This window comes from Armigeres subalbatus, chromosome 2 (assembly GCF_024139115.2).
Source record: "Armigeres subalbatus isolate Guangzhou_Male chromosome 2, GZ_Asu_2, whole genome shotgun sequence".
NCBI lineage: Eukaryota > Metazoa > Arthropoda > Insecta > Diptera > Culicidae > Armigeres > Armigeres subalbatus.
Genome location: NC_085140.1, coordinates 35,496,833 through 35,519,481, shown reverse-complemented (window position 1 = coordinate 35,519,481; position 22,649 = coordinate 35,496,833). Strand labels below are relative to the sequence as shown.

Genomic DNA, 22,649 nt, shown 5'->3' with positions numbered 1-22,649 from the left:
TTTTAGGGCCATTTGGCATAACGACCATTCGACAAGCTTTAGGCAGACGCCTGCTTTGCAAGAGGAATGTAACTTATTGCCTTAGTATGAGCATATGCGTGTTTTCAAAGAGTAATTTACTTTTTCGCCAATTTCCGGTTTCGTGATTTGAACAAAGAAATAATTTATTAATTTGCCTTACTCCTGACAAATGTCATTTTTTAAAGAAGTAGTCTACTCATTAGAATTATTCTAAACAAATGCGTGCGTTCTTTCGTGTTATTAGGAGAAATTGGGTGCTTTAAAAGATGGAACCACTTGCTCATTTGTCTTATTAAAGATGGCAAGAAGCAACAAGATATCCGAGTCCAAAACTTTTCGTACATTTCACCGGAGACACCAAAATCAATGAATGTGCTTCCATCTGTTGCACAAAAACTCAAGCATAATACTAGGTTTAGAGGTGTGCGCCGGTCCGAAAATCGACGGCGGCGGCGTTTGTCAGAATTTTGGTCGGCGGCGGCGGCGTTTTCGGCGTCACGCCGAAAGCCATTTCAACCGGCGGCGGCGGCGGCGTGAATCGGCGTGGTGATTTTTTTATAACGTTCTCGAATTTTTTTTTTTCATTTTTTCGGGATAGTCTTCTCCAGATTTTTTTTTTTCAAAAATATTGATTATTGGAAATTGTTTTCGGATTTTCCACAAGAACTACTTTGCAGCTTTTTGTAATTCCTAAGGAAAATTTGTCTGGAATTTCAGGGGAAAATCATTCAAAATTTACAAACATTTAAAAAATTTCATGAGTTTTGTTCTTCAGAATACTCAACAAAAAAAATGTCAAATTTACACTGAACATTTGTCGGAACATCCACGGGAGACTTTGAGAAGTTTTTACGGGAAACTCGCTGGAGTTTTCACCAGAAATTTTCCGCGGGAAATTTTTCAAAATGAGAAAAAAAATCGATTTCAATGGAAATTGTTGGGAGATTTCACAGGAAATTCATTTTTATTGGCACGAGATTTTTTTTTAAATTGCCATGGAAAGTTCTACGAAATTTTCACGAAGAATTTTCCACAATTTCCACAGGGTGACTACTACCTGGAAAACCTGGAAAAATGCTGAAATTATCAGAGAATTTCTGTCACAATCAGAGAACATTCGAATATTAAAAAAAATTAAACAATTTATGAATTGACAAAAAACGTGCATCTAGCTTCAAAGGAATTTCTGGATAATTCCTGAAGCAATACCAATACTAAAGAAAGCCAAGAATTTATTCGGGAAATCAATTGGGTTTTGCTTGTAAAACCTTTTGAGAATTCGCTCGGAAATTCTTCATGAATGTATTAAAAATATGAGCTTGAGCTTGAGCTTGATTGACTGCTCGTAGTTGCTACTCCATTATGACCAGATCAGCTGTTCTTGCATTAGGGAACCAACAGATGTTTGCTTGGGACTAGCACACATCTTCAATGTACAAGTACTGGTGATCTCATTTGTTAGGTAATACTGGCGCCTGCCACGTCAGAATGCTATTCAATGTAGGGCAGGGGGAGGAAATGCAGATGCAATCACCCCCACACTGCAAGCCGAATATACCTCTGCACTTGCCACAAGTTCACGCGGAGTTTGTTGGAAGTTGTGGGTTAGGTTGGAGAGGCAGGGGTCCGTCTTGGTTAACGAACTGCCAATGTGATAGATAGGAGAAGGTAACTGATGGAATTTCTAATTGGATGAAGGAAACTAGCTCTATAAGTTGATTTCCAATTCTAGCAGATTAACTGTTAGAATACTCAAGTTGAAGGTATAGGAATAGTAATGGAATCGTTATGGAAGTTCATTTCCAGTTCTAGCGATTGCTAGAACATGAGAAATAAAGAGAAAGATACAAAGTAGGAGAATGGAACGGGCCTGGGATTGAACCCACGACCTCCTGCGTATGAGGCAGAAGCAGTAGCCATATGACTACCAAGCCCGCTTACTTCATGAATGTATTAAAAATATATATAATAATTAAGGATTTCAAGGCAGTTCCTGGAAGAACTTTCGGAGAAATTTTGGATCAATTTTAATAGAATTTTCGAATGGCTTTAAAAGGAATCACGTGTCCTAGGAACTATAGGCGTAGTTTTCTAAATTATTCCTGGGGAATTTCGAGATGAGTCCAAATCTTGAGGAAATTATGAAGGATTTCTGCTAAAGGAATTTTCGATGGAATACCGAATGGATTTTCCATTCCCAGAAGAATATTCAAAGTAATTTCCAAAGGTATTCTCGAACGAATTCTCCAAAAATCGAAGAGTTCCACTGAAGGATTCCAAAATGAATTTTTTGAATGTATTCCTGAAGTAATTTAGGAATCAATTTGGCACTGTAATCATTAAAATTATTTAGCCATTTAAAATTATTTGGCTTCAATGTTTAACTTGGCATATGTTGTCTATCATGTTGTAGTGTATGATTGGTTGCATCAACAACCTCGGTTTGACACTCATATTACCGGTTTTTTGCTGCTATGTTTGATTGAGCACAATACTGCCCCCACTCGCATAACAGTCCCAGTTGACTTTTCGTCTCTTTTGAGTTAACCTAATGAATAGGGTTCATTTCTTATGTACTTCCATAAATCATAATAAAAATTGCGATTTTGTATGCCCATGAGTAAAAAAATACCGAGTTGAAAGTACTCGCATAACAGATCAACTGAGAATTTACATGAACTTATTGCTCAAAACTAAACAATGTTTCGATCAAACTAAATCGCTTCACGGTAATCCAGCGAATGATGAACAACTTAGCAAAATTTCAGCAAGATACGATGATATTTCAATTTATTAGATTTTTTTAAAGTTTCATATGGAAGATGTGATTTTTAACCTCAATGGCTATTATATCAGTAAAAAACGGTATGGGACTAATATGTGAGTGGGGGCAGTATAAATGTTGGTCACATGAACTGGAGAGACATAAGCAGTTTTATACTTTTTCATCATCTGTTTTTCCGAACGAATTTCTAAAGGAATTCCCTAAAACATTTCCGAGGAATCTGAGATGAGCCAGCCGTGGGCTGAAAATCTCATTAATAATAAAGACATTAAAACGTTCGAGGAATGTGCTAAAGGAACTCGTAAAAAATTTACAAAGGAATTGTCTAATGATTTTCTGAAGGAATATCCGTACGAAGTTCTGAAGGAATTTTTGATTGAATGATTAAAGAATTGTATGGATGAACTAATTTACGAGTCAGAAAGCAAAACCATGTAGAAGGCGGCTGGGTTCTATTCCCGATCAGGTCTAGGAAATTTTTGAGTTGGGATTTTTTTGACCTCCCTGGTCATATAAATGTATCATCGTGTTGGCCTCACGATATATTAATGAAAAATGGTAGCCCGGCTTAGATAAACCGCTCATTTGACAACAGTGGAAGTGCTTAATCAACACTATAAACTGCGAGGCAGCAATGTGCTAGAGGGATATGCAACCTCTGCCAATAAGAAGAAAAATATGACGAGAAAAAATGTTGTGAGGCCACCAAAAATTTCTTTTGAAAAACGTGTTTCACAATATTTACTTGTTTGAATTGGCTATTTTGCTGCAAAAAATCGGTATATGGCACGTTTGTTTTTACTTCAAAATGAATGTAGATTATCTAAAAAACCAGGAAAAAGTAAGGAATTTTGTTTTTACAGTTGAGTAGCAAGGGGTCTACTAAAATTCAGAATTTATAAGTGAAATTTTTGAATTTTCACGGAAAATTTACGTAATTTTTTTCGGAAAGATTTTGGATTTCGACGGAAGATCTTTGTGTTGTCAATAAGAAATTCTTCAAAAGTTTCATTGGAAAATATTTAAAACAGGAAAGGGTCGTCGACCAAATGACATTTTCAGCCAAATAACTTTGGACTAGATGGACTTCGCTCAAATGATGTGCTTGGTCAAACTACATATTCGGCCTAACAACTTTCGGCCTTGTGGCTTTCCGCCAAATTACTTTCTGCCAAACGACTCTCCTAGGTTCAAAAATTCCATTTCAGCGAGAAATTATTCGGAATTTGCCACTCACAATTTTTCTAAGTTTTTACGGAGAGGTTTTTGGAGGAAGAAAATTTTCACGGAAAATTCTTTGGGGTTCCAACGTGATGATGTGGGGATCATTCGGGAAATTCTACGGAAATGAATGACTGAATCTTTGAAATTTCCACGGAAAATTTTGCAAATTTCTTCAAATTTGAATCGGCGTGGAAAATCAAGATCAGCGGCGTGACAAAATTTTGAATGGCGGCGCGCCGATGCAAACATGCCGGCGGCGGCGCCTTGCCAAAAACTGTCGGCGGCGGTGGCGTGGCGCGGCGGCGCACACCTCTAACTAGGTTTTTGTTTATCTTGTATCAAGAATGTTAATAAAAAAATAAACACAAACGTCAGCCAAGCAAAGCATAGATGGTCTGCATATATATATCACATCGCGATCTCCCAAAACACCTCTTATATCCCGGAAGGGTTGTTTACCTTGGGCCACAAGGGTATCCAATAGTTGCTCTCTGGAGGCGTCATTTTCCGAGCAATACCAAACTACGTGATCGATGTCATCGTAACCGGCTCCGCACCTACATAGGTTGCTATCGACCAGGTTTATTCTGTAGAGATGTATGTTTAGTGAATAGTGATTGGACATAAGCCTCGACATCGTGCGAATGAAGTCTCGACTTAAGTCCTCGCCTCTGAACCACGCTCGCGCAGAAACTATAGGAACTATGGAAATAGCCACCATCCAAGTTCATTGTGTGACCAAATCATTTGCCAATTTTGAAGAGTACTCTGACGGACTAATGGGAAAAACTCGTTGTTCGAGATTTGTCTATCATAAACTTCACCTTCCTGTGCGCCCACCTTTGCTAGCGAGTCCGCCTTCTCATTGCCATAGATTAGGCAATGGGATGGGACCCATACAAAGGTAATCTTGAATGATCTTTTGACCAAATTACGCATCTGCTCTCTTATAGTTGAAAGAAAGTAAGATGCGTGCTAAATTTGTTTCATCGACCGGAGTGCCTCGATAGAACTAAGACTATCCGAGAAGATGAAATAATGGTCTACGGGCTGATTGGAAATTATCCCCAAAGCGAAGTTAATTGCTGCCAGCTCAGCAACATAAACCGAACACGGTTCCTGAAGTTTTCGGAAGGTGGTTGAACTTACGTTGAAAACACCGAAGCCAGTGGATCCGTTAATGTGAGAACCATCAGTGAAATATCTGTTATTGCAATTGACATGTTCATATTTTTCAGAAAAAAATGGAAGGGATAGATATTTGTCGAAGATGATCTGGTATTTCTTGAATGTTCATGGACAGATCGTATTAAATTGAGGAACTGTCGTTGACGAAGTGAGCTCGAGGTGGATTATAACATGGAAGACAGAGATCTGTTGATATGTAGTTGAGATAGACTCGCAGGTATCTTGAACGATGAGTTTGTATCATCATGAATATGACGTCGTTCAAAAGAAATAACGAGTCGCTTACCAAGGCAATTTCCAATATATTTCCTTCCCAACTAACATACTATTCCTTTCCATTGCGCTCATGGAGATGCAGAGGATTCCTCGGTATCTTGAAGCAATGAGTGTCGAACTAATTTTCCTCCCCTTATCCTAGTTGACTGTGAGGACCAGTGCTGTGCACCATCACCATCAACACCTTTTAACACCCTGATATAGATAAGCTTATTCTTCTGCATTCCACACTCTCCTCAACCATCATAGTAACACAAAGCTATTTATTGTGACATGCCTATTAAAATGATCGGATTTGCTTCTTCCATCATTCTCCAAAATATAAAAGAGTGGCACGATACAGGGCCATCATTTCACTTGCCTTCGAAAAGATACTCATCACCATCAATTTGCAGTTGTATTGCCATTGGGCCGTGCACACATATAAAGCTAATCGTGTGAAAATTAATGCAAAGCATAGAACACAATATCTTGTGCAGCGGGGATACACATTTTCGCATGTTCTTCATCAGCACGAGCGTCGTTCCATTTGGTTGTCTTGGACGCTCTTTATGCAATGATGGTTAGCCATAGAAAGAGTATCATTTTAAGTTTTCTATGAATGTACAAAGAGCATCCTGACATTGCACAGCCCTGGTGAGGACGTGGCCGGCATCGTTATTGGTCTTGAATTAAAGAAACTCCGAAGCATGTACAGTGAGAATTTCTTTTTAGTCCCGAAAAAATTAACAATTTTTGAGCTGTGCATTATTTGTTGTTTCTCGGCCAATCACGACTGGCAACTACGATGGGTACAGTCAATCAAGCTAAGCGAAGCTAACAAGGTTGATTCGTGACTTCTGTTTAGACATATTTTCTGATAGCTCTCGTTCCACATCCAATACGTAGTCACGATCATAGATCAAATGCTTGTCGCGAGTTTTCCTTGAACTTTCTTTAGCTAGGTGTATTTGCTGATCGATGTCGACATTTCCCAATTCACCTTCTCCGGTAACTTAAATTTCGTTATCCTCTTATTCGTTGTCTTAATCCATTGAAGTTGCTTCTTCGATCGATGAAACATCTATTTCCATCGGAGCTGATATTATTGCTGTTGCATTAGTCGGAAAAGCGATGGAGCTGCGAAATGGCTTAAGCTAGAATTGATTCAATAGACTTGTTATTAGTGTCCTTATAAACATCACGTTTCTGTGATTTGTAAAATCAGAGTTGACAAAATGCTTCTTATTGATACCCGGGTTTTGACAAAACTCGATCCAGGATCTCACATCCCTAAACATAATTCAATATACCCACTTCATTTAATGAAAATAAGTTGGCCATCGCCTTGTATAAGTTGTTTGCATGGTACAATGGCTCAGCTGTTATTGCATTATTTTATTGACATTTTTTAAAAGTTGATCGACTGAAATTTTAATTTTAGTTTATTAGCGGCGCGTATCGTATCTCCGTACAATCATAGAAGTCGGGTACCTTGTTGCTTTTTTGCTTATTCCAACTGTACGCGTAGAAAAGAAATCATTTACGCTTCGGATTTTCCGGGAGAAAGCGTTGTTTTGAAGTCATCTAGTTTTCTGTATTCCTCCGGGAAAATGCGTACTTTTAGAGAATGGATCATCTACCCTTTTGCCTTTTTCCGAGCAAATACATACTTTTAAAGGAGTCATCTTCTCTTTCGCCTTATTCCTGGCAAACGCGTAATTTTTCAAGAAAGGGCCATCTTCTCTTTGCTCTATTCCGGGCAAATACCTACTTCTAGAGATGGAAATCATATTTTCATGAGCATGAGCATTATGACCGTACAATTTGTAGTTGATTGACCAGAACTTGCGAAATTGTACAGAGAACCAAATGAACGGAGTTTGGGATTATCTACCCATTCTCAATGTACACGTTTCGGAAGCTCAAATATTTTTAGTCAATAATGACGCCGGCCACGTCCCTACGGTTATATAGCCACAGAAGGGTTGTTAGTCTGACTCTCGTTGCCACTAGAGACCTCTGCATCTCCACGATTGTCTTGGGATAGGATATCGTTTTAGTTACAAAGGATAATTTATCTGGATTCACTTTTGGTAGCGATGCTATCTATGGGATGGGAAATAACACTAATACAAGTTGAAAGTTAAAACATGCACGCCCGGTGGCATATAAAAGCTAAGGAGATTCGCGCTTTGGACGACCGCGCGGAAGCGCAGCACTCTGTACTCCCTTGATCGATGGCTACAGCAAACTATTTTTATTACCGGATTTTTATTACCGGCCGCGCAATGCAGAACAAATATTTCGGCCGATCGCGCGATCTTTCTGCAGTCCGAAAAAGAGAAATCAGAAAATCAAATCAGAACAAAATATTTCGGCCGATCGCGCGATCGTTCTGCAGTCCGAAACAAGAGAAATCACGCACTGAACTGATTTTTATTACCGGCCGCGCAATGCAGAACAAATATTTCGGCCGATCGCGCGATCGAAATCACGCACTGAACTCTAGAGATGGAAATCATATATTCATACGATAAACCTTTTTTTTTGGTGGGCGTTATGCCAAATGGTCGTTATACCAAATGGCCTCGAGATACCCTACACATTATGAAAAATGATCTTTAGACATTTTGGTCGTTGCATTATGCCAAATGGCTTTATACCAAACGGCATTATGCCATAGATAGATTAAAAATTGGTTCCTTATTAAGTGAAGTGAGAAGTGAGATGTTCGATGAAAAAACATAAACAAGTGGTGAGAAGTAAGAGATGATATTTGGGAAGGGCGAAGCGAGTTGTTGAGTAGCGAGAAGTGAGCGGAGAGATATGATCACTTATCAAATTTCACTTCAAAAATCTCACTACTACTTCGAACTTCTCACTTTTATTTATTCATTTCTCTCTTTTTAATTCGCATCTTCTCACTTCGCATTTTTCACTTTTCACTTCTCACTTATAACATCTTCTGACTTCTTATTTGTCACTTATCACTTTTAAGTTCAAACTTTAAAACTTTTCACTTCTCACTTTTTACTCTTCACTTCTTACTACTCACTTCTCACTTCTCATTTCTCATTTCCAACTACTCACTTCTCACTTCGCACGTCTCACTTCTCATTTCTCACGTTTCGCTTCTCAGTTTTCACTTCTCACTTTTCACTTCTCATTTCTCACTTTTCACTTCTCACGTCTATTTCTCACTTATCCCTTATCACTCTAACTTATAACTAAATCGAGCATGTAAATGTTGCTGACAACATCGAGTTCGCGAGATGATAATGCATTGGAAAATTACTTCGACTTAGGGACAATTTCCTCACCTCAGCTTAACTCTTAAGCGTTGCTTACCCATACGATTAAACCTGGTTTAAGCACTAAGCGGAGGTGAAGAAATCGGCCCTTTAAGAATATCGACCAAGGGAGATATCGACTTACGGAGGGAACGCAGTATGCTAGATTCAAAGGACTCTGAATTTCACTGAGTATGGGAAAATATCGAGTTACAGAAAATCGAGTTAGGGAGAGCCCATGTAAGAGTAAAACAAAATAATCTTTTTTCGCAGATCACACATTTGTTTATTGCAATGTCACTTGTCCTAAGACGAGTTTATACCATCCCATTGAATTCCACCACTTAATTGTATCTTGACAGATACGTATTTCGACCTCAACAGTAAGGCCGTCTTCAGTGTCTCGTACTTGACTCGACTTGAAGAAAATGATCGCAGCTTACACTATTTATACTATGCGTAGGTATAATAATTTATCTAGGTACTTATCTAGTTACATTTCGTACGGTGCTTACTTCTACTCGCTAGATCGTTAGATGTAAGGTTCAAAAGAACATATTGCAGAAGTAAGTAAGTAAGGGAAACTGATAAGGGATTGAATTATGAGTTTAGGTCTAAGGTAGCTGAACATGTATATCAAGAAAATCATTCAATTACGACATCAAACATTAAAATTTTAAGAAATGTCTCTTCTCCGTGGAAACTTGATGTTGCTGAGAGCTTGGAAATCTACCGACAGGTACAAACGCGGTTGTTGAATAAAGATCAAGGAAATGGTAGCTCCTGGCTCTTCAAGTTTATACCTAAGCATTAAGCGCAACAAGCGAGTAGAAGTAAGCACCGTACGAAATGTAACTAGATAAGTACCTAGATAAATTATTATACCTACGCATAGTATAAATAGTGTAAGCTGCGATCATTTTCTTCAAGTCGAGTCAAGTATGAGACACTGAAGACGGCCTTACTGTTGAGGTCGAAATACGTATCTGTCAAGATACAATTAAGTGGTGGAATTCAATGGGATGGTATAAACTCGTCTTAGGACAAGTGAAGACATTCCACTAAAAAGCTCAAAATAATTTTCTTATCAATATTACAATGTGTTAAAATGATTTTTGCCTTTCTCCCTACCTTACTCAAAGTTGATGTCAAGGTTGCAAACTCAGTTGTTGTGTTAAGCCACCTTCAATTATTTGGAAAACTGTTCAAAAATTGTGAAGAGGCAGAAGAGCTTGCGACCCTCTAATATGGGTTACTTTTTCTACTAAAAGATTTAAACAAACATAATTTGGCACCAATACATTACCTGTTTTCGACTGTTATGTCTGGTTGGCAAATGCTTATTCCTTCAAGTTTCTCCAGGAACTCTTCCGGATGTTCATCTAGGAAGTGCTCCGGACGTACCTCCACGAATTGCTCCGGATGTTCTTTCAGGAATTGCTCCGGATGTCATCCTAAAATTACTCCGGACGTTCTTCCAGGGGTTCTTGCGGAAGTTTCTCCAAGAAATCCTCCGAAAGTGCCTCTTCCAGGTACTCCTCAGGAAGTTCCTTTTCCAAAAACTCCTCCGGAAGTTCCTCTTCCAGGAACTCCTCCAGAAGTTCCTCTTCCAGGAACTCCTCCGGAAGTTCCTCTTCCAGGAACTCCTCCGGTAGATTCTTTTCTAGGAACTCCTCCGGAAGTTCCTCTTCCAGGAACTCCTCCGGAAGTTCCTCTTCCAGGAACTCCATCGGAAGTTCCTCTTCCAGGAACTCCACCGGAAGTTCCTCTTCCAGGAACTCCACCGGAAGTTCCTCTTCCAGGAACTCCACCGGAAGTTCCTCCTCCGGAAGTTCCTCTTCCAGGAACTCCTCCGGAAGTTCCTCTTCCAGGAGCTCCTCCGGAAGTTCCTCTTCCAGGAACTCCACCGGAAGTTCCTCTTCCAGGAACTCCACCGGAAGTTCCTCTTCCAGGAACTCCACCGGAAGTTCCTCTTCCAGGAACTCCACCGGAAGTTCCTCTTCCAGGAACTCCTCCGGAAGTTCCTCTTCCAGGAACTCCTCCGGAAGTTCCTCTTCCAGGAACTCCTCCGGAAGTTCCTCTTCCAGGAACTCCTCCGGAAGTTCCTCTTTCAGGAACTCCTCCGGAAGTTCCTCTTCCAGGAACTCCACCGGAAGTTCCTCTTCCAGGAGCTCCACCGGAAGTTCCTCTTCCAGGAGCCGGAAGTTCTTTTCCCAGGAACTCCACCGGAAGTTCCTCTTCCAGGAATTCCCCCGGAAGTTCGTATTCCAGGAGCTCCTCCGGAAGTTCCTCCTCCAGGAACTCCACCGGAAGTTTCTTCTCCAGGAACTCCACCGGAAATTCCTATTCCAGGAACTCCGTCGGAAGTTCTTCTTCCAGGAGCTCCACCGGAAGTTCCTCTTCTAGGAACAGTTGTTCCCGGAACAGTTGTTCCGGACGGGCCTCCAGGAATTGCTCCGGACGTGCTTCCAGGAATTACTCCGAATGTGCCTTCAGCAATTGCTCCGGACGTTCCTCCATGTGTTCTTCCGGATATTTCTCTGCAAGTTCTTCCAAAAGTTTCTCCGGAAATTCCTTCGGAAATACCTCAAACGATTTCCTTCGGAAATTCATGCAGTAAACGCTCCATCAATGCCTCCTAGATTTGTTCAGGAACTGCTCCGTAAATTGTTCCAGGAATTTCTCAGGTAGTACCTCCAAGATTTGCATATCCATTTTGGAAGTGTCCACTTTAGGTTCCTACCGGAACCGATATCATGCAGCCATGTACCCGGAACCAACATATGCTTGCATTTAGATTCACCATTCATAGATTTTCCAAAAACAAAATCATTTTTTCGTGAGTTTCTTGAAAAAATACATTCTGGGTTACTATGGGTACCCCACGAGGTTTCGGCTTCAATCCGGAACCATTACAAAAATTCACGCCCTAGAAACATTTCCTGAAAATATATTAAATTTTCGATCCAACCATGCCTGTTTTGTTAAAATCGGTTGATCATTGACGAAATGAGAGCAAATTGAAAAATAAATTTCAGTCGTTTTCGTCTGCTGGTATCGTAAAGGTTAATAAAAGAAAGGTGGACCTATTATTTTGATATTAACATTACTGATTTTGTGGTAAGGTAATAGCTGTAACCAATCATCAAGGAATCACCTGTGTTTCGGAGTCATGATTGGTTGCCAACACTATAATAATAATAAAAATAAAAATAGCACCACCATGTTTTGTATCAATATTTCCTTAAATTATGAACAGATTATGGTAATTCAAGTGCAGAATTTAAGCACCTCATGTTTTACAACTTTTCAGTGCATTACATTGATATTAATGCGAACCATTATTTAAGCCGAAAAAATCCATTAAAACAGATGCAAATTAAAAAAAGCACCATTTAAAAAAAATGTATTATAGGGTAAATCACTACTTGGGCCTATGGACCCGATTCCCGGCTCACTGCACAGAAAACTAAGGATTTATACTTTTTGGAAGCCGTAGGTTTATGATTGATAATTTGTAAAAAAGGTTCCCCCTTTATTTCGCACAATACTCAATATTTTTCAATTATTTATTTCACTCCTAATTGGTCCAATTATAGAAAATAAAAATGTTGATTCCGAACATTCGCTCTCCGTTGCTACACCACTGAGCCGGAGTGAATCTTTCCACTTTTACAAAACGGTATTTTCATGTAAACACCTACCTGAAAATCGTCACAGTTCTCGATACAATCATTGCTTCAATCTGTTAATCACTACACAATAATTCTAAACTCATGCACTTTAATCTTTTCTATTTGTTCGTTTCACTAGAACTAATATTAACATATTAGAATACATTTGATGTATATAAAAATGTATCCTCAAACTGAATAAAAATTCACCTCGGCCTAAGAATTTCTAGGCCGCACCATGCTGCCAGAAGGCCAGGAGTCTTTTTTAGTAAGAAAAATTCCTTCATCGTTCATAGGAAAACTATCTAATTAGTTAAGCGTTTGGTAATTTAGTAATTTGGATGAGTGAATATATCTTTTAGCCAAATAAAATTATTATAAATAATACCATCTGGCATCATGGCGGCGTTGAAAGTGCATATTTTCTACCGTTCCTAGAGAGCATGAGAGTAAGATGTTGAGAGATTGAGCGAAATTTTGCTTAGGCCGGGAACTGGTTTGGAAGTGCACCGGATATGCAATCGCTAAGACAGAAATGAGTGCTGCACATCGTTAATTTAAATCAAATGAAAGCTTTTTCAAACGATGTTTTTAAGCAGAAGCAGAAGTGAACCCCTTTGCAGTATTGCTCGGCACACGAAATTCAGGAAAAGTTGCTTCCTGTCATAAATATCAATTAAATAATGCAGTCGTATGCATGTTAGGCCGGGAATGGGGTAAGAAACCCTATTATAATTTCTATTTCTTTCGAAATAGATTGTAAAAATTAAATCTTGCAATTATGCATGTCTCTTTTTGAATGAAATCGTTCCTAAACATTTCCGATTTACATACCGTAGTCGATCGATTTTAGGAAAATTTCATTAATGGCCATCCCAAACACAAACGAGGGAGAAAAAGCCAGCTTACGGCAAAATATGAGCGCAGGAATTTCAAGGAAACAGTGAGCTAAAAGAGTAGAATTGCAATATTGAATGCCATCAAGATATGTGAACTTTATTCTGCCTAGCAACGAAAACTTAAAGTAGCGCAGAAGACGCGGCAAGCTCTATTTTATAAGGTGACAAAAACATAGTAGCCTTTATTTCGGGGGCATGTACATTATCTGTACAAGTAAATTGATGAATGTACACCCAGGTTTTTTACGCGGTTGGAATTCATTAATTTCTCGGTTAACCTGAACTTTACAGCTTTTCAAATACCCCTGAATTTTCTTTGATTTTTGTGAATTGTTTGGTGGGGTTAACTCATTGCTTCATTGAGGCTGAAGGTCTTAAACGACCAAAACCAAACCGTGTAAAAAAACCTGGGTGTAGTTCAATCTTGATGGTCTTGTTGGTTGAATACTGTTTGTGCGATTTGCACCTAGAACTGGTTGCCAAAATTAGTCGAAACCTTGGTGATGAAGTAATGATGAATATGATTTTTTTTTTTATTTCAGGTAAATCTTTTATCGGTGTGAGGGGCCCCATACACGCTCCGACATGTTGTATAACTTTGACTCCACCTCCAACAAATTTGGTCCGGTCGGAGTAAAGTCGGACCGTCTGTGGGCAAGTTGTACTGTTCAACGGTCGTACAACTTGCCCACAAACAGTCCAACCTTACTCCGACTGAACCAAATTTCTTGGAGGTGGAGTCAAGGTTGTACAACATGTCGGAGCGTATAGGGTATGAGTATCGACGAGTATTAAGTCGGAAGATCACATCGAAATGCTAGAGATAAGCGGAATCAAGCACGGCGAGAGTCATTCATGGGTTCATAACTGACTTTCCAGCTTGATATTTCAGCGACTCATAACTCTGAGTTGATTAAAGCAAAATTTTTAGAGAGCTTTGAGGGATTAGACTTTTCTCCAGACCCTAACGCCTTAGAAAACCTTTGTGTAGTGATTGCTCGTTAAATATGAAAAAAATATCGTTTATGTGAATGCTGGAAGTATTTCGAGCTGAACACTCTTGAAAAAATGATTCTGTCCATCAAATAACAAATTTTTGAAGTTATTCTAGAGAATCACTCTTACTGTCATCATGAAGTACTTAGTCATAGGGGCCGTCCAGAAACCACGTGGCCATATAGGGGGGGAGGGGGGGGTTTGGAAAATGACCACGATAAGCCACATGGGGGGAGGGGGGGTGTTGCTCTCGAACCACGTGGTTTTTTTTTAACACGAAAGATTTTGGTAAATAACAATAGCGGTGTAAAAAATACAAATCATCAAAATTTAATGATTTAATCCATTAAACGCAAAGCGCATCTTAGGGCCGATGCCCACGTAGCGTCTTTTCAACTCAGTGTTAAAATGAATTTAGCATTAAGCATCGAGAAAACCCGGTAACGCAGCGTCGGTCGCAACGCCGATGCATATCTGAGTTATTTGGCCAACTTAGCTTTAGATCCTATTTCCATAAAAAAAAATAAACGAAAAAGCAGGTTGCGTTTCAGTCTCAATTTTCACCAAAAAAAATTGGGAAAGAAAAATGAAAAAATATTTTCTAAAAATTCCGCCGCAGATGGTTTTTGGCATCACGCCGCCGACACTTTTGCATCAGCGGACTACAGCTACAATTTTGAAAACTGTTCATGTTTTTACAATAATTCAAGAAAAATCTTCAAAAGAATGTCTTGTGGATATTCAGGAAAAATCCAGTAAAAAAATTTCCTGTAAAAACTTTGACCTTACTTCATACAATCCTGATAAAGTGCTAGCATTCAGAATGTTTTTTGAACAATTCTCTCTGGAAAATTTTGCTACAAATTGGTCATGAAAAAAAAACAAAATATCTCCAGTGTAAATGCCAAAAAAAAATTCCATGTGAATTCTGTCTGAAAATTCAAAACAGTCGCGTGGGAAATACATATAATTTTTGGTGGAAAAACTTGTTGAACTTTTTTTACACTCTAATGAATTTCTTCGACAAGTTCTTCCGAATCTTCACCAGAAATTCTTCTTCATTTCCAAAAGAAGTGTTTCGAGCATTTTAGGGAGTGCACTTCAAAATGTTTAGTCTCCAGTTAGCCCTACGAGCAAAGGCATAGGATTGCCAATCCGGAGATGACGAGTTCGATTCTCGTTCCTGTCTAGGATGTTTTCAGGTGTCAAACATTGTCGACACCCTAGGTATAATGTATCCTTCGTACTTGCTACACAAGATATATAATCGTACAATTGCTGGCATTTAAAACTTTCAATTTATAACTGAGGAAACGCTAATAGAATAAACTAAGTTGAAAAGCAGACCAACTTCCAGTTGGAATACGGAGCCATAGAAGAAGAAGAAGACCCAAATTTTTCAATAAAAATCTTCCGAATTTTCATGAGAAATTAAATAGCCAATGCCACATGAAACACTTTGATATTACCGTTGATTTTTTGATTTTGGATTTTTGTTTTCAAATTTGGAATTTTGAAATGAATTTTGTGCTCTTTGCTGAGTTCTATCACATTTTTTTAAATTTTCCAAATATTTTTTTATTCGAGGCATTATTTAGAATTTCAACGGAAGAGTCTATGGATTATCTTCAAAAAATTATTTGGATTTCCAAAGAATAAATCTTTAGACTTCTCAAGGTTCATGTTTTTAATTTGCACCATAAATTCTTCCAAAATTTCATGGAAATTCATTCTTCTTCGGAAAGTCATTTTGATTTCTTTGTAGGTTCAGCTAAACATTGCTTTAAATCTTTACCATGCAAAGAAGCACAATAATGATTTCAAAATTTTAAAGAATTTTCACATCAGAAAATCTTTAAAATTTTGATTTAATTTTCTAAGGAATTCCTATTGGAATTGCTTCTAAAGTACAACCTTCACAAGTACTACAAAAGTGCATTTTTTTGTTATTTCCACTTGTAAAAACATCGAAATATCCTCAGGAAATTCAATATTGGTGTTTTAGATGAACTTTTTCGATTTTCACTGGAAAATCTTAGGAATTTCCATCGGAAATATTTTGGTATACTCCAAATAATTTCTTTTGGAAATTAAAAAACTGCTGAAAATTTCTAAGATTTTTTTGAAAACGAAAAAAATCCATTGGAAATTTAGAAGAATTTCCTTTGAAGATTCATTAAATTTGCCCAGGATTTTGAAAAAAATCTTTAGAGATTCTGTAAAAAAAGTAAGCTGGATTTTTTTTCTAATTTATGCCGGAAGTTCTTCGGAATTTGATGTTTATTGGAATTTTCATGCATTTAGGATCCTTCTACGGATTCTTCTAGTTCTTCAAAATTTCTACCGAACCTTTTTTAGGAACTTTTCCACAGAATTTCGAAAAAAAAATCGTTGAAATACTGAAGATTTTTCCGTGGAGACTCCGAAGAATTTCTTCTAACTATTCTGAAGGGTTTCCCTTGCAACTCCAGAATAATTATTCTTGAAAATTAGGAAGATCTTGGAATTTAAAATTCATCCAAGCAATACATGTAGGCAATTATTTAGGATTCTAGTTCTTATGATATTGAATAATTAGGCTAATTGATCGAAAAATTTAATAATGCACCTAATTAGAACGTTTAGGTGCATTCTTAAATTTTTCGATCAATAATGCACAAAATTCTAGTAGTGCGTATGAAAAAGGTTATGACATAGAGAAGTTTGCATTTAAAAAATCGACATGAAATTCTAAATAAAATGCTTTTTAAATTCATAAAAGGGTCTTAGAACTAAGAAGAGTCCGGCGATATGAAAAAAAGTGGCAGTGTTCCAGAAAAAACACTCCAATTCCTAAAACAATCTAGGGTAATAAATAGTGTTATAATAACGATTGAAATTGAATTCCAAAACAAATCTCAACCCTTTCAGGACGGATGGGTCATATATGCCCAGCGTTTTAGATTGGCTATTAAATCACAAAAGAGAGCTAGACCACCATTTTCTTCAGTAAAATTGTTCATCTAGATATTGGTTTTACAGAAAAAAATATGGGAGCTCAAATTTGACTGACCCTGAAAACTCAGTTATCCGAAACTTTGAGAAGATTTCGATTCTAAGAGCATGCAAATGAAGTTGAAATGTTTGAATCATTCTGAACACTCAGATAAGATGGGTCATCCTGAACGTTAAGCCAGTGATTGCTCTCAAGTTCAGCCCACGACTTCGGGTGATCAATCATGACATTTGTAATGTCCTCATCATCGGTATGTACCCAATCCGATGAAATAAGCATATGATCCTAATTTCCATTAACATGAGATCTAAGAGACAAGGTACCCAAAATTAACTTGAGTCAACATAAAGCTGCACAATGACTATGCCTTTTTGTAGGGCCTTAGAAGCACTGGGTTCACGGACTTGAATGATTAAGTAGTTCAAACATTACGACTTCCAGGACGTTTTAAAACCTAAAAGTTTTGTATAACCTAAGTCGAGTCAAGTACGAGACACTGAAGACGACCTCTCTCTTGAGGTCGAAATACGTATCTGTCAAGGTACAATCAAGTGGTGGAATTAAATGGGAAGGTACAAACTCGACTTATGACAAGTGAAGACATTTCACTAAAAAGCTCAACATATTTTTTTTAACTAGAAATTCTGTAGTAGCTTGTACAAATAACAATTGCCATATCAACCCAATGGACCTAATGGGATATTATATCATACATCATTCATAATTTGGTTAATTGGATAAATCGAATGATCCGAACTCCAAAATGATAATTGATCTATAATACATTCATTCTTCTATGAGTCCACCATTGACTGAAGCATATTCGAGATATGGAATAGAAGTTCCTTGGGAAATTATTCGAAAGACATCAGAGTGAACGAGAAAATATGTTTAGTATGGCATCATTGGATTCCACGAGTCAATATCAAAATAAAATTTCAATGAAGAATTAGAAATTTTGAGAGATGAGCCAGCTCTAGATTATTTATTAGAGAAAAATAAAATCTTCGAAATAATGAAAATTTATAATTTCCATGTTGGGTTTTTAGTTTGATTTTGAATCAGTTGAAATTGTCCATCTTCCAAATTGATCGGATTAACCATATGTTTTAGTTACATAGGTTTTTTTTAAATTTTTTGCTTGAAAAAACCACGTGGTCAAAGGGGGAGGTGGGGTCTGCCAAATGACCACGATAGACCCCATGGGGAGGGGGTTGAAAATCTTCAAAATATGACCACGTGGTTTCTGGATGGCCCCAATATGTGAAGTGGAGCTATTATTATTTTGTACCTTTTTCATGATTTTTTAGCTTATATGTAAAAGGCCAACCTTAATATATACTGAAAAGTTGAGAATCAGAATTTATCATCATCTGTTCATAATTTAAGAAAACATTAAAAAACATGGGGTGCTATTTTATTTCGCTCAGTATAGGTATTTTCCTTATTTGTTTCTTGCACAGGCTAAAATGAAACATGAGGACATAATACAAAAATACGAATACCATTTGTTTCAGAATTCGGAATGTCGTTCCTGTCTGTGTTCAACGGTAAGGAAAGCTCAATTAGAAGTGAGATCAGTGTTATCGTCAACTACCCGTGCGTACCAGCAGCTCTATCGCTAATTAGTTCGCCTTATTTGGAACTAATTCGTCTTGATAAATTACCCGTAATCCTTCATCCAGTCAACCGTTTCTTTTCATCCATTTATCCACGAGCGTCTGACCGTACCGAGGAAATTGACTGGAAATCAGTTGCCATACAGCAACATCAACTTACCAGCTCCAGGGTTGTGTCACTGTGTGCTGATAAGCTTTCGAAAAATACAAACTCATCGCAAATGGTGCTCAAGCACGCCAACGACAACGTGGAAGCCGTCTCTGTGGCTCGATTGATGACGGTAGCCACGTTGTTGTATCGAATGAGCGTAGTTCTACCACGATGTGAGAAGCGCTAGAAGGATGCCGTCTAATATTGTTTCGTAATCGTTACTGTAACTAATGGGTACTGTCCTTGCACACCATTTCTATTCGGGTCTAATTCAAACGACCACCATTAATTAGCTGCCTACATGTGAAACGCGTTACTCGATCACCAACCATTGTATGATTCCTTTGTTTGGCATTACACTGGATTTTGTTTATTTGCGTAATTTACAGAATTCATATTTTCTCGTCAGGAAATGTATAAAGATCAAAGTAAAACTCTAAGAAGCTTCGTATAAACATATTGAACACTATTTTTTTTAAACGAATAAAATACGCGTAGCATTGTATCAACGATTCCCGCGCGAGTGTTCAAGAATTGCTTACCTTCTTCGACTTGGTGGTGGCCGAGCCGTACTTCCGGGTAGCGTCTCAATCGGCGTAATGCTAAACTCCGGCGTACTAAATTGAATCTTTTTCGGTTGCATCTTGACGCCGGCGTTGTTAACGTTGCTACCGTTGTTGTTTCCACCGTTGCTGATGATACCTGTAATTCCGTTCCCGTTGGGATCGTTGTTCGTAGTAGCGTTGTTGGTAATGCTGCTGTTGTTGTTCATTTTATTAATCGAGATCAACTCGAATTCGTTAGTGGACAACTTTTTCTGTAAGGCCATTTCGTATTTCTAGGACTGCTTTCGATGAGTGAAGATATATACGCATTTATTTTTCTAACTTGTCACTAATTAATCATGTTACATCACTTGTTTTTTTCCCTAAAGCAAATCCCATTAATATATCCCTATCAATGTAAGCGTATTCCCACAGATGGTTGACGGATTGTCTTCTTAAGTGGAGAAGCACATAGGTACAGGCTGCGAAGAAATTGTATCTCAAAGATAAGAATCGTTGGAGCAACAGCTAATGTGTACAGCAGGAGAAACAGGTGATCCAGTGCCCCAGAAACAATCTTCTCGTGTTTGCGGAGTATCAGCATGTTTTTCTTCCACAGCTGCTTTGGAAGCTCAGTCAGCTGAGCTACACCACTAGTTTATCAAACAAGAGGGATAAAGTGTCGGCGAGCGCGATATGAATTCACTTGGAGGAGCTACTTCTGGTAGAGCGAACAGTATCCTTAGCGAATAACATCATCACTACTCCTTGGATGAACACTGTAGGGCTGCTTCTAGCGTTGCAATTCTAATTAAATCCTTACCCGGTCGCTCTCTCAGCAAAACAAACGCGCACTCACATTCCTTTCGCTATTTTTCGCAATTTGTCAAATCCTACCTCTAGCCGTGTGGTTCCCGATTCTTCACATTGCAATAAACGATTACTGTAGCTGGAGACCATAGATTAGGCTTTTTCGATATCTTAAGCACCATACTATTATTCCTAAACTGATACTCTTTTAGCACTATAACATTTTTTGTAATAATTTGCGGAAAACTGTCTTATTTTAACTGGGAATTGCCCACAAAACATCCACTTAAAAAATCCTGGTGCTTTGCTGAGCCCAGGAAATACACAACCGTCTTGGGGAAAGTCCTGTTCAATACTCCGAGCGCACCGTTGATTGCCAGCTTGAAGCTTGCCAGTTTCAGTTGGCCACAGGATTTGCGAACAAGGCGATGACGACGACGACGACGAGGACAAGCTTTCCAGTGAGTGGTCGCAGCTTCCTCTCTGCTGGCACGAGGAAAAGAGCCTCATGGCAGAGCGCATGTACAAACAAAAGCATGAGTTTCCCACTGCTTGCATGCTTGGACTGGTTCGCTGGGTGGGTTGCTCCTTTCGTCGGTGTTTCCGTTGTTGTGGCACTGGTTCTGGAATTTGAAAACAGCCCGTGATCGACTTGAACTTGCGAAATTGAACAGAGAACCAAATGAGTGGGGCATGCAAGGCTCAAATGCTTGCAGTCAATAACGGGGCGACAACGTCCTTTTTTTTTCCAATTTCGTTTATTTGGTATGCTCAGGCGTGTATAAAACTTTAGGCAGCCAAGGTTCTTTGTGATAGGTGCAATCGTCATCATATTTTTATTATGTTAGTAAGACAGGGACATAAGTGAACGTACTCGAGGTGACTCGAGGCTAGGTTTACAATATTTAAGGATGGACGGGGATTAGGAGTTCGGGAATCAGGAATCATCATAATCAAGGAATTTCAGCAGCTCATCCGGTCATTTGGCGTCGGGGACGATGTGGTGTGTCGTCGTGCTCGAAGAATGGTTCGAATGGGAGCATCTTTCCGGACGGCCAGAGCTACGGCGCTCTACAGGACAGACAGACAGAGACAAAACAAAAAAAAAACTTTGAAGAAAAGAAAAAAACAAAAGTATTAGAACTTTTATGTCAGAGGAACAAAGAAAACTATAAATAAACTTGCATATAGACCATATCACAATCCCCAAAACACCTTTTATCTCCTGGAAGGGTTGTTTACCTCAGGCCACTAGAATATCCAATAGTTGCTCTCTGGAGACGCCGTTTTCCGAGCAGAACCAAACTACGTGATCGATGTCATCATAACCGGCTCCACACCTACATAAGTTGCTATCGACAAGGTTTATTCTGTACAGATGTGCGTTTAGTGAATAGTGATTAGACATAAGTCTCGACATCACGCGAATGAAGCCTCGACTTAAGTCCTCACCTCTGAACCACGCTCGCACAGAAACTTTTGGAACTATAGAAAATAGCCACCGTCCAAGTTCGTTGTGTGTCCAATTTCTTTGCCAACTTTGAAGAGTACTCTGACGGACTAATGGGAAAAACTCGTTGCTCGAGTATTGTCTATCATAAACCTCACCTTCCTGTGCGCCCACCTTTGCCAGCGAGTCTGCCTTCTCATTGCCGTAGATTGAGCAGTGAGATTGGACCCAAACAAAGGTAATCTTGAATGATCTTTCGACCAAAACACGCATCTGCTCTCCTATGTTTGTGAAAGTAAGATGCGTGCTTAACAGGTTTCATCGACCGGAGTGCCTCGATAGAACTAAGACTATCCGAGAAGATGAAATAATGGTCTACGGGCTGATTGGAAATTATCTCAAAGCGAAGTTAATTGCTGCCAGCTCAGCAACATAAACCGAACATGGTTCCTGAAGTTTTCGGAAGATGGTTGAAGTTACATTGAAAACACCGAAGCCAGAGGATCCGTTAATGCGAGAACCATCAGTGAAATATCTGTTGTTGCAATTGACATGTTCATATTTTTCAGAAAAATGAAGCGAATAGAATAATTTCGAAGATGATCTGGTATTGCTTGAATAGCATGTTCCATAGACAGATCGTATTCAATTGAGAAACTGTCAATGGTGAAGTGAAGGTGGATTATAACACGGAAGACAAAGATCTGACGATATATAGTTGAGATAAACTCTTAAGAATCTTGA

At 38.7% G+C, this 22,649-nt stretch overlaps 1 protein-coding gene across 1 annotated transcript in view; it reads right to left on the bottom strand.

The window, feature by feature from the left end:
• LOC134218447 (uncharacterized) overlaps positions 1–19,929 on the bottom strand; it is a 68,646-nt gene extending 48,717 nt beyond the window's left edge. The window contains exon 1 of the mRNA XM_062697444.1: positions 19,643–19,929. Within this exon, the coding sequence (XP_062553428.1) occupies positions 19,643–19,929 (287 nt within the window). The remainder of the gene's footprint in view (positions 1–19,642) is intronic.
• Between the last annotated feature and the right edge of the window lie 2,720 nt (positions 19,930–22,649).